The 13,021-nt window shown below is 37.4% G+C and overlaps 1 protein-coding gene across 2 annotated transcripts in view; it reads left to right on the top strand.

Moving 5' to 3' along the window:
• Positions 1–2,516: 2,516 nt before the first annotated feature.
• Positions 2,517–13,021, top strand: part of PSEN1 (presenilin 1) — a 19,294-nt gene continuing 8,789 nt past the window's right edge. Inside the window, exons 1-5 of one of the 2 annotated variants that reach the window (XM_010011025.1) lie at positions 2,517–2,662; positions 4,470–4,508; positions 7,304–7,557; positions 8,864–9,005; positions 12,666–12,733. In XM_010011025.1, coding sequence (XP_010009327.1) covers positions 2,579–2,662; positions 4,470–4,508; positions 7,304–7,557; positions 8,864–9,005; positions 12,666–12,733 — 587 coding nt within the window. In that variant the 5' untranslated portion in view covers positions 2,517–2,578. The remainder of the gene's footprint in view (positions 2,663–4,469; positions 4,509–7,303; positions 7,558–8,863; positions 9,006–12,665; positions 12,734–13,021) is intronic. The other variant, XM_010011026.1, reaches the window with a different exon arrangement.

Here is a 13,021-nt window from a genome sequence, read left to right as displayed (position 1 = left end):
CCCTCAGGAAGGCACAGTGTCTACTCCTCGCTGGAGGGAGAAGGCAGGAGTTAACCGTGCCGCACCGATCAATACTTGCCTGCTGCTCTCTTCTCAGCAGAGGAACGGCGTAGAGCTTCGTGTGTAACTACAGCCTCACAGGCTAAATGTAGTACATGAAAACTATAGCTGTAAGTAAATCCTGTTCGTCACAAAGGAAGCAAGGAAGAACTTTTCTAGGCAGGCTATTATTAACAGCTTCATTAGGAAAAATAAAAAATGTTTTGGTGAGTCCCTTTTCAGGTAAAACAAGTAAAAATTTTTGTCTATTTATGTGCAATTGATTTCTAGATTTCATTCGTTCGTAGTTAAATTGAGTGTTCGTTTATTGAAAAAATAAAAAATAAAGCTGTTTGTGAAGATGTCCTGAGTCCATGTTCTGAGCTCTCGAGTTTTCAAAGGTGAAAACAAGTTTTTGGGGCCTGGTAGATGTTGTCATTCAAGCTGTGCTGCAACTTTTCTGTCGGTTTTCCCCCTCTCTTCAGTTTCTCTCTGTACTCAGTAGCGGGATGGTTTTGATGATTTTTGTGGTGGTTTTCTTTACCAGTCTTCATTTCGTGGATTGGTGGGTTTGTTTTTTGGCGGTGTTTTGTTTTTCTCTCTCCCTCCTCTCTCCTGTAATTTAATTAAATTAGAATTTTGACATGCTGCTGTGTGAAAAATCTCATTCAGATACTCCACATTTGGATAAAAATACCTAACTTTTTCCTGAGTGGTGGCCTTGTCACTGAGGATTTTTACCAGTAAGCAGCCTTAAAACACCATTGTTTATATTCTGTAGCCCAGTCAAAGAATTTGTGCAGAAACTTTAAAAACAACACAATGCCTGTTTATTTTTATCTAATGTTGCATTTCATTATATTGTAAATTAGATGTGCTTTATTTTTAATTACAAACATAGGAGAGAGACATTCCAGTGAGTACTAGAATACATTTTCTTTTTCCAAACAGTTTGCATGCTCCCACTAGACTGGTTAAATTGGCATTGCTTCCTAATGGCTCTTTAGTGCAAGCTACATCCCCGTTGAAGTTAGTAAGCACTATGCACTACTAGTCTTATAAGATACATATTTATATGCAAGTAGGGAACCAGCTTCTGTATTTTACTATGTTTGAAAATAGGTGTCACTCCCTGTTCATGGTGCTGTCTTGCAGCACTTGTGGCTTGCTGATATGAGAGCTGAGAAACCATATATTGTGGTGTCCTCCCTTGTATGAGGTTTTTTTGAGATCGCTCCGTACATTAGTTGAGTATACTAAACCAGCAGAAAAAATATTCTTGTTTTCTTTTCCTGGATTTGTTTTCTTCCACTTTTGCAAGTAAAATGTACTGTAATAGAGGACTGACACATGCTGGAGTTGGCACAAGGTAGGAGCAGGAGCTGCTTGAGATGGAAGTGGGGACTGGCACTCCACCCTTGAGGCACTGGTTTATTCACTTGATTTATCTAGGCTTCCCCATTGTTTCTTCAAATTAGTTTTTTTCTAAAATTTAGGTGGTTACATCACCCTTCTTCCTCTTCCCCTGTATTGCTTTCTCCTCCTTTGTTATGGAGCACATGATTTATTCATGTTTGCATAGGAAAATGTTAGCAAGTGACTTTTTTTGGGGAGGAATGTATAAAGCTATTACAAGCATATGGGGTAAGTAATGGATTTAAACTTAAAAAGGGGAAGTTCACTTTAGATACAAGGAAGAAATTCTTTACAATGAGGGTGGTGAGGCACTGGCACAGGTTGCCCAAAGAAGTGGTGAATGCTCCATCCCTGGCGATGTTCAAGGCCAGTTTGGACAAAGACTTGGGTGGCATGGTCTAGTGTGAGGCATCCCTACTCATGTCAGGGGGGTTGGAACTAGATGGTCTTAAGGTCCTTCCCAACCCAAACCATTCTATGAACCTCTGATTCTATTTGTATGTACATTTAGCTGATACATAAAACTTAACACTAGGAGAAATGAATGAACGTTACTTCTTGAGGCTCAACTCAAACACTGTTCTCCATAGCTCTAGGTTGCTCTTGGGGCATTACATTAAATTAAAGATATATCCGAATTTTAAAGGATCGAGTGTGACTCAGTCCCCTGTGCTTGAAGATTCCCATTGGGCTTATCAGCAATCCAAAACCGAACAACTTGGAGCAATTGTACTCTGTGGAGATAGAAACGTAAAAGAACTCTGACTAAGCATGCAGTGCTGCTTATTTATTGCACAGGAAGGAATGGAAAACTGTTTTGAATTATTAGGTTATTGCTGGATTACTTCTGTGGCTGATGAACTAATTTGATAACAATTAGACACTTATTTTTATGCTGTAAAATCCATATTACGACCTCTTAGTAGATGTGATACAGTTGTGGTGGTGTAGATGGAAAATGGTTGTCTTTGGTCTATGTGAACTCTAGAAATTGGGGTAGGGAGGGAGTGGAGAACCTGGTCATGTAAGAACAAAGACTTTTTACACATCTTTTTCCTTTCAGCATCTCAAGAGGAAAGATCCATTTTGTGTGTACATAAGTGATTTCCAGAGGACAGCCCCAATGACAGAACTATCTGCGCATTTACCCCAGTTTCAGCATGGGCAGCTGACAGAAAACTTTCCTGATAACCACCTCAGCAACACTGTATGTAAGAATTTTATTACCTGGTAGCAGTTAAATCAGCATGAGTAATGAGTGTGGATGAACATACAGTTCAGAATGCTAGTACTCTGGGAGTAATTTTCTCTCATCTGGATTGTTGTGATAAACAGCTGAAAGAAATACTCTGTAAAATATCATCTGATGTTCCAAATTAATTTTTATATACAGATAAGATTTCCCCAGTTAAAAGTGGTGCTGGAATGTCCAAGCCCTCAAGAAAAATAAGAAAATGGGGTGGGTGGGATGCTCCCATGTCAAACATTGACCTTTAGAGGATTTGGTGAACTCTTGTTCTAGCCTGGCTGTGGTCTGCTTGATTCATAGGTTTCTCACTCAGACTTCATTTTAGTCTATGTAGAGCATGAAGCCTGGGTTTTGTTGCTGTTGCTGGAGGACTGCTCCTGTGCAGGAAGAGCAGCACTGTCTTGTCTGTGAATAATTGTTTAGGTGCTTTCAGAGTTGCTGAGGTTTTTGTGGGGAGGGGGAACTCAAACCATAAACCTCCATGAGATTGCTTTGAAAGACTTGTTGCTCAAACTGTACCCACTGTACCACGTGTGTTTTGGTAAAACCAGGTTTAGATGATCTGCTTGGGTGTGGTGCTCAGGCTCTTGGATTTGTCATGCTCAGTTCTTTGTTTTTGTGATAGCTCTTAAAGATCAGATTTCCCTGTGACACAGACATGCTCTTGTGAGGCTGGGCCACTTGTAGCCATGGTTATGGCAGTGATTCAAGAGAATATTTTGATCGCTGCTCTAACTCTTCTATACAACCCAGGATTTTGAAAAATCCTTGTTTTTATCTCAAATCAGCAACCTGGTATATCAGTAAAAATAAAACCCCAAACATTTGTAAAGTTATTTTTAAATCAAAAAGTCAGTCTGACTAAAACCTTACTGCTTTTAGAAGCTGTTAATAAAAATAGAAAAGTGGGAACTTCCCTACTGTGTGCTTTGTGAGGGAATGAAAAAGGTTTATTTTCATCTTGGACAGGTGAGAGATTAACTTTTATTGAACACTTCTGCCAGGTTAAAATGGCAGAGCTCGGTGATGAGCTGTGGGCTCACCATCCTTACAGGTAACTTGGTGATGCTCCTTCCCAGCAATGGAGGGCAGATGGTTCTATTTTCTTCTCACTAACAGATTTTACTGATGAATTACTACTACTGGTGCTGCTTCTTTCCATGTTTTAAGGGTAACTCTAGGTGTGGTTTCAATACTTAGTTGTCATGATTTTTCTCCCCTACACACATCTGCTTTGTTTTTGTATGGACATACAAAAATCCTTTCCTGCTTAAGGAAAGCTTAAGCCAGCTTCTGTGGCTAACAGTCAGAGTGTGAATGAACACTAAATACTATTATTTGCCATCTCTTCTTCCAGTCACACCCCAAGAGCTCAGAACAGTCTTCGCTATCTGTCATTGTATCATGACCTTTAAACGTAAATGATGTGAGAACTAAAGAGGTTTGTGCCCACCGTCAGGCAAGGTGGTCTGCTCCTGATGTATAAATCTGGATTTAATAAGTAAAAACTTATCAAATATGCTAGGTTTTTATCTCTTGGTTCAGGTGCATTACTCTGGGTTTGCTATTAACTATTTTACTGATAGGAAAAAAACACATTAGCGCTTTGCTTTTGATACTGTTTATTCACCTGAAGGCACGTAGTTCATAACTTACATTTGCTTACGGTGTTACAACAGGTGTTACTGACTTTTTAGCTTCAGAATTTTCACTTTTAACAATGTCTGAGGAAAGTGAAGAGTCTGTTCCTTTGCTTCCACTTCAGCAAGAGTCCATGGCTTCTGCTCTGTTTAATACTGATAAGGTAGGATATGAGTGCGCTTTGTTCTTTTAAGCAGTGGGGCACGTGCATGTCACCTTTAGCTTCGCTTTAGTAGCCTGAAAGGACAACTTTTTCCTAGTTTTAACAGCAAATGAGAGGATAACTCTTACAACTCTTCTAATGCTGATCTGCTTGTCATGCAGAGTTTTAGTATGTAAAGACATTTTGTGATTGTGTCTTTGTTCCTAACTAGTGAAGAGAATAAAACGGCACATACTGGTGTAATTTCTTCAATTTTTCTCTTTCTGTTTGAGTTTTTTGTAGTGGTGTGCTAGTTAATCAGGCTTTTCCTTTGGCTCTTTTTGTCTTGTGCTGTGCAGAGCTGTGGATTCTTACTTCACTTTTATATTTCTATGCCTAAAACAGGAGTAGGGGCTTCCTCATGCAGGACTGCTATTACAGCAGGAAAAGAGCAACGTATTCTGCAAATGTAGAGAAACCTAAATACTAAGTCTGCTTTACTTGTGAAGTGTTCCAAGTCTCTGATCATCTCCAGCATAGTATTACTTATGATCATCTCAGGCAGATTATTTAGGCAGGTGAACTTATTGTTGTCATCTTGTAGACTGAGAGAAATGGAGTATTTTACTATCAAAGTGAAAAATGTTACATTTCAGCTATAATCCGTACAGAGAGAGGTTCAGTTGCAGCCAGCATTTCAGAATAATTAAACATGATCTCTTTGCACTCTCCCATATTGCTGTTTCTATCTGACTTTCGATAATTCTATGTTAGGATTTTACACAAAATGCCAAGTGATTTATAATAAATCTTTCATTTAATAAGAAGTAATATTGAACATAAGATCTTTTTTGAGCTATACTTTAATGGTACTAAATTCAAATTAAGGTTAAAACCTGAAGTCTCAAAATCTGTTTGCCTGCTAGTTTTAATTGTTTAACTAAGAGAATTTTAGACTTTTTTTTTTTTTCCCCTCCTCTTATATTCAGTTTCCTTTTTGAAAAAATAAAGCAAATTTTCCATGAGGACAGTTCTTGAAACCCTGCTGAGCCTTGATCCTGAGGATACCACAGAAAAGGAGTAAATAGGGAAAGTGTTTGGTGTGTATTGTTACTTGGTAATGTTTTGTAGAAACAAATTTTTCATGAGTTGGGGAAGTTGTAGAGCTTCGACAAAGGTTTTAGCAGTGTCAGTGTTTGCAGTTCAAAGTCCAGGTACTTGTACTCCTTAATCACTCAAGTGCTTTTGAAAACCTGAGTTCCTGAGGGTAGACTTGACATCTCATCTGTCCTGAGGGTGGGGCAGGGAAAATTATCTATTAAGAATCTCTGAAATGATTATTGCTTTGTCAAAAATCTGCAGTGAATTAATGAGATACAAGTCAGCAGGTATGGGTGTAAGTGCTGTTAAAAACAGGTAATGAGACTTTAACATTGTATGTATAAGGAAAAAATTACGTGTGTAAGCAGAAATTCATTAGGTTATTTTCAATGCCCTATCTCATGTCTAGAGCAATTTTGCTGAATGAGTAGTATTTTAAAGATACTGCAAAAGGTATCTTCCTTCAGTTCGTTGTATGTTTTAATCTAAAGCTGCTTTAGGGCACCTAATTGAACTGAACTGTTTGAAGTAATTCTGAAGAAATCAGATTAATTTTGTAAGGGATCAAAAGTTTTTATGAAAGTTCCCTTTTATGTTAAAATTCTTTGAGTGGAGGAAATGGGAACGGTACAGCTTTGACTTTGGACAGTAATGCAGTAAAAAAATGTAGTCTTACTGTTGCGTTTTAGGGCTTCTTTAGGGTGACTGGTAGGCATAAATGGTTTTGTTTCTTTGTAGTCCTGAACAGGTGAAATGTAGCTTACTTTTGTGTTGTGTTCTCTGCATGTGCACGCTGTGTATAAAAGGCTGAATGTCCCCTGCTGATGGGGCTTCTTGCAGAGAGGCAAAAGGTTTGAGACACCAGGAGTAGTGCAGATGTCATCATTTACTTGTAGATGTTGTTAGCAGTCTCTGGTTTTGCTTGTGGTTAATCTTAATTCCATTGAATTAAGATTAACCTTGTGTTCAAATTATACCCTTCATGTTTCATGTAGCAGCATCAGGAAGGCTGGGAGGTTCTTTTGTATTTGTTAACAGGAGTGGTGGAGTTTCCTCAATGTCAGTAGCAGGTTGTGGCAGTAGTATCCTTGGGAAAGGAGAGAGAGAATTTGCACACTTAGCTCATCACAGTAAATCTCTGGGATCAAATCTTGGTACAAAGACTGAGAATTACCTGAGTTTAATCACATTTCTGTGTCATTCTTCTCCCTAAAAATGTGGGAACACAATGCCTCTTGAAACTCCATTTTAATATATTCTGGTTAATGTACAGTAGTGGTTGTAACGCGGTAAAGACAGGAATTTTCTTGGGATTCTTATGGAGTTAGGTTCATAAATATGTGGCATTTCTAGGAACAGATGAAGTTAATTCTCGTGAAGTTGTGAGTAATCTTCTACCATGCACCCTTGTATGAACTGTAGTTTGGACCAAAGGGAAAAAGCTGTCTTTATTCAGCTTTTAAAATTCTGTTTAAAGGAAAGATGCAACCAGCCTACTTTCAGCTTTTGCTGGTCTTAATACAAATGCTTCTAACGTCACACTGTGCTCCCATTCTTTTGATAACTGTGTGATGCAATTAATTACTACTCTTTAAGTCCTTGCTGAGCCAAGTGTTCCTGACATTAAATATTACCTTACACATATTCTTTTTGCTTCGTGTACAGGAGTATGATTGTGGATAGTTGCTGAGGAAACTGGTTTTTATGTGTTGCAGAATGACAGTTGCGAGAGACGTCGCCATGATAATAGTGAGCGCAGAAGAAATGACAATCCTGACTCTGAGACCAATGGGCAGCCACAAAACATTCAGCAAGTGGTGGAACACGATGAAGAAGAAGATGAGGAGCTGACACTGAAATATGGCGCAAAACATGTGATTATGTTGTTTGTACCTGTCACACTTTGCATGGTGGTTGTTGTTGCAACCATCAAGTCTGTCAGCTTTTACACACGCAAGGATGGACAGCTGTATGTATCATTTTCTCCCCCAGTCTTTTTAATCGACTAACTTAGAAAATTTTCCTTAATCTCCATTTCTTCAGGAGTCTAATTCAAGCAGTGAACTCCATCTTGGCTCCCTTTTCCCTTCCACCAGCCCAAAGACAGTTTTGTTTTATTCCATTCAGAAGCCAGACTCTCTCTTTGTGGTACTGTTGACATTTGTTTTCTGTCTGGTGAACAATCAGGATAACGTGGTTGTTACTGCTTGATTCAAATCCTAGTCCTTGATTTAATACTTCATCATGCCCTGTGGTGGTATTTATAGAATAAGCTCAAACCTGAACCAAAGCCATTTCAGTTGTAGTCTGCTAGAATACAAACATTTTGGAAAAGGAAAAAGCTATTCATTTAAATGAAGTAACAGATATGCCAAGTTCTGATTTGTCTATGCTGTTTGATAAAGAAATTCAAATGGAAGAAGAAGAAAACTTTATGAGGTTTACATCCATTGCAATTAGAGAAACTTTCCTGGCAGGTTTCCTACATAGAAAATGTTTGGGGTTTTTTTGTGGCAAAATATTAATGTTGCCAAAAAAAGGCAATTTCAGTGAAAACTGATTTGAGAGAAAGGAGACAAAGGAAGGGCACCGAACCTGTCAGAACCTGCAGCAAATCAGTCTAAATGTTCCACTGTGAAAACGTTTAGACAAAATAATTCAAAGTGTATTTGGCTTTGAAATTTTTTTTGACATAAGCCTGTCATCAAATGCTTCAATAAAATGCAAAATTCTTTCTCTTCGTCAAAGTTGTTAATCAAGGAATTATTTTTCTTTAGATTTTTATTTATGGTAAGTGTTCCCACCTGCTAATGAAGTGGGGATTTTTTCCCAGTCTGTTGCGTTTTTTTTTAAGAAAAAGATAGTTGAGCCCATACTTTGGTTTGTTGAAATCACTGGGGAGCCTTTCACTGCAAATCCACTAGATGGTGTGTGCTCATAAAGGTCTAGCTGCAGTAATAGTCTAATGATTCATAGCATGTGAGTAATTCTATCAAACAACATGGGGTTCTGGTTTTTTTGTTTGTTTTACAAAGTATGAAATAGTAATAATCTAAGAATGTAGGAAAAGCAAGTCTTCTAAAGATTATTTTTTTTTTAATTAAATTTTGCCTAATATGATACTATGCCACCTTTCACATTTTGCCCAAGTAGAAAATACGTGTTGCTGTCACAGCTCTGAATTGAAAGATTAGTGCAATTTCAGTTGATGTTTGCCTCGTGTATCAGAAACATCTGCATTGAGTGGCATTTCAGTTGACTCTTTGTTGTTGTAGCATCTACACTCCTTTCACAGAAGAGACAGAGACAGTAGGACAAAGAGCCCTGAATTCAATTCTCAACGCGGCTATCATGATCAGCGTTATCATTGTCATGACCATACTCCTGGTTGTGCTTTACAAATACAGGTGCTACAAGGTGAGTATAAATACAGCTGACTTATGTAATTGTGCTAGTTTTATTAGTACAGATTATTGAGAATGGAACAAAATGAAGGGTGTTACCAAGGATGAGTGAGCAAGTGTAGTAGAACTGGTGATTCAGTTTGTTTCAGTTTTGTGGCTTCTGGTCTTTTGATGCAGCAGGGAGACAGAGGCTTAGTGCTAACCCTGCTGGCTCTTGTCGGTTAGAATTGGGGTACCATTGCTTCTTATTACTGTGAAATGCCCATGTATTGAAGTCTTCCTGCCGTCAAGGACTATGAAGTACAGACCTGGTCCTACCATTTGAAATCTATTGAGGGCCTCAGGGGCTTTTCCACTCCCCTCTCCCAACCCTACCCCAGTACAGAAGTCTCCCAACAGTGTGATATGTGTGCATGGCTGTACATGCCAGACGATATCCTTATAGCAAACACAGAGACAGTAAGGCTCTTTTGTAAAAGACTTCAATCATATGATAATGTAATCTAGACAAGTCCAGGCTCAGCATAAATAATTGCAATGTCACCTGCTTGGGAGGAGTTGTTTGTGAAAATTCCTGGTTGCGTTTTGGTTTTAATGACCAATTTGACAAGGCTTGGCCTAATAAAACTTCCCAGTGTGCAGCCAGAACTTTGAACCTGTTTCATGATTATAAAAGAGGCGGTAGAATCCATGCACTGGCCCAAAGCTTTGCTTCACTTTATTACCAAGAGGGGAAAATGGTTTTGGTCTTCATGACTGTGGGTGAAATCCCTTTTCAAGGTATCTGTGGAGCGACTGGGGAAATTATTTTTGCCTGAATCTGCATACAGCTTGGAATAATGTTTTTTTGAAGTATAGACTTTTCTCTTTTTATCACAGCGTGGTGTTAAATCTGAATTGACAAAGTTTTCTTTTAAAATTGCCAATTCTGTCCGTTCTAATGAAGTCAAATAACTAATGTACTTCAGCTAGGTTTCTTGGCACCCAGCGGGTTCTCCTTAGGTGCTGAAGGCATCAACTATTTTTTGCTAAGCTTTTCACATTTCTGGCTTCCTTCTTGACCTTACAAAGTACCACACATTCTTCTTACAAAAATAATTGCTGTACTAAAAAGATAAGAATGATCAGACAACAGAAATTTCCCGTAGTTATTTTATGCTAATTAAAAGAAATCTATGACTTATTTTTAGAATTGCTAACAGTGTATTTCTATGCTGCTATACCAGCATGCTGTAAAATGTAGTCCATCTGATTGCATTTTGCATGCAGTTCTATATGTAGAATGTAGTCTAGATTATGGGGAATGGAACTTACAATGAAAGAACATTATACCTCCAGCTGATAGTGATAATTTGCTTATTTTTGTAATATTTTTATCTGAAAACCCCTTTGAAGAAAGGAAATACTGTCACAGCTTTACTGCTCCTAGTTTCCTATGTTTCTCCTGTACGTGATAAGTTAAGCATGGTCCTCATCCTAGCTCCTACATCTAACCAGAACCAGTATATTCAAAGATAATTCTATTTAGCTAACTTTTCTTATACCATTTTTTTAGTATTCTTGGCATTTGTCATTGTTTTAGCCAAATTCAGCTGCTGTAGCTCAATTTAATTGTCTGCATTCTGCTGTCACAGTCAACTCTGTACCAGCAATTAATTAGTATTGAGGCTGTTGTCAAATGAAGAGTGAAAATTATTTAATTAGTAGACAACAAACCTGCCATGGTATCCTGCTTGGAAAACAGTGGCCAAAAGTTGCAAGAAATACTTTGGAAAAATCACTTGTATGAAAAGAGACTGGTGATCTGAAAAATGCTATAGCAAATGAGAGACTACTGAGAATAAAACGAACTTTGTGTAAAATGCCCACTTACGACAAGTCTTGAATCTACCTGTAGTACAATGGTTATGCAAAGTGTGTGCAAACATTTTCCTTGGTACCAATGGCCTTGGAGTTTGACATTATTAATGTTTTATTCTTTACTAGAATGAAACAATAGTATTCACTTTAATTTCTAAGTGGTAAAAAAGTTTAAGGGCTTATACTACAAATAGAAGAATTACGCCTAGAAGTCATGTTGTTATTAAAGGAAAGAAGTGGTTTCAACTAATTTTACAGAGAATTAAAATTCCTCTTGTTATGTCATTAGCTAGATAAAAGGTAGTTTTACAAGCTGTTTAAAAGTTGGATTCTGCTTCAGGTACCTTTCAGTCTTCAGCTTTAGTATATTTTCTTCCCTCCCCACTAGCTCTGAATGACAGTTTGACGGACTGAGACAGATACTTTGGCAGTTTTGCTGCAGCATCTTTACAGGCATCATGCTTATTACATGTGGGAAATGAAGTCTTTTAGAGACTATACTAGGAAATATGAAAAGCCAGTCTGTTAGATTAGCAAGTTAAATGACAAGTTTTATTAGGTTGACGGTTGAATTTGAACCTATTTTGAGGAACAGTGTGAAGGATGAGAATGAATGTTTCAAAAATCGCTGAGAATTTAAATAATGTTTGTGAAAAACTTAGTATTAGCCTAAATGTTCTACATTACTAACTAATAGCTAGATCATTAATTTGCTGGCAAGGCCTGGTTGCCTCACATAAACATGATTCCTTTAGCCTGTGTGCATGTTTTAACTTTTGCAAAGTATTTTAAAAACTATACCATAAGATGCATTCTACTACACATCTTTCATAAGAGAAAAAGATAACACAATTTCTAACCACTTTCTGAATACTTTAATCTGGTGAGCATACATCGCTGGTTTTCCACTAAGCATGTCTATTTGAAGCAGGATTTCTTTCCCAGCTTGAATTTCTAGGTTATTGCTTCTGACTGGTTTTCTACTTGCAGTGTTGGATCTGGTTTTATAGGTAAGATTCTGTGCTGGGAATTCAACAAATGTGTTTCATTCTCGATTTAGAGATTACCAAAGCTACAGGTCTCTTCCATCTTAATGTGTAATTGTGCACAGTAACATACAAGAGTGCTGTGCACTTTTGTCAGTGCAAAGTCCGCGTGTCTGTCATTTCCAGGGTTAAATCTTTGCATGTTCCAGCTGAGTACAACCCTGAACTGTTTTTTGTTAAATTGCTGGGCATGTGTATTTGCTCTCATATCAAAATTAGGGATTATGTCTATAGATGATTGATACATATTGATATGAGAATACAGAAATCCTTATATAGTTATTCATCAATGACATGCTAATTCTGAATTTCAGCAGATAAGAAGTGAAAGGTTTTCTGTGTTCCAGCATTCAATTTTATAACTCTATTCTGAAAATGATTTAGAATCAGAGCAAGCTCTTTAATTGCACAAAAATGAATCATGTTTTCCATCTGTGTTAATGCCGAATACTTCTGCTGTTAATGCCAGATACTTCTGCTGTTAATGCCACTTATCAGAATGGCCTAAAAATTATACAAACAATAGTTTTCACTGTATAGAGCCTCTATTGAAAGACCACAAAGCACTTAGAGTTCATAAGTGTAAATTGAAATACAGTAATGTGTGTAGACTGAATATGAACTTAGCAACAACCAAAAGAGAGATGTCTGAGTATTAATTTTCTTGCTTAAATCAAAAGAGAAAATAACCTTAAAAGCATTTTTAAGTGGATATTAATTAAAAACCCCAAATCTTAAAAAAATATGTATTGATATCTTTTATTCAGGTGATCCATGGCTGGCTTATCATTTCTTCTCTTTTGCTGCTTTTCTTTTTCTCATTCATCTACCTGGGGTAAGTGAACTGAAGCATTCATATGCTGTTTTTAATGTCTCACTTTGTCTATTTATTTTAGAACTTGTCCTTGAATCTTAAGAAGAATGCTAGTGAGTAAGCTATTGCAGTAAAATTTTTAGTTTTATATAGTTCCATAGAGTACACATAAAAGAGAGATTTATGGGTTTACAGTGCATCTGATGTACAGAAGCTGTCCATCACATGCAACACCAGAATAAGCTGTCTTCCACACAGTAGCTTATTCTGTTAGCGTATCTTCTATAACTTTGATTTTTCATAGCCATA

This window comes from Nestor notabilis, unplaced genomic scaffold, assembly GCF_000696875.1.
Source record: "Nestor notabilis isolate BGI_N333 unplaced genomic scaffold, ASM69687v1 scaffold33983, whole genome shotgun sequence".
Taxonomy (NCBI): Eukaryota; Metazoa; Chordata; class Aves; order Psittaciformes; family Psittacidae; genus Nestor; species Nestor notabilis.
Note: the sequence above shows the minus strand (reverse complement) of the source record. Positions and strands in the feature narration are given on the sequence as shown.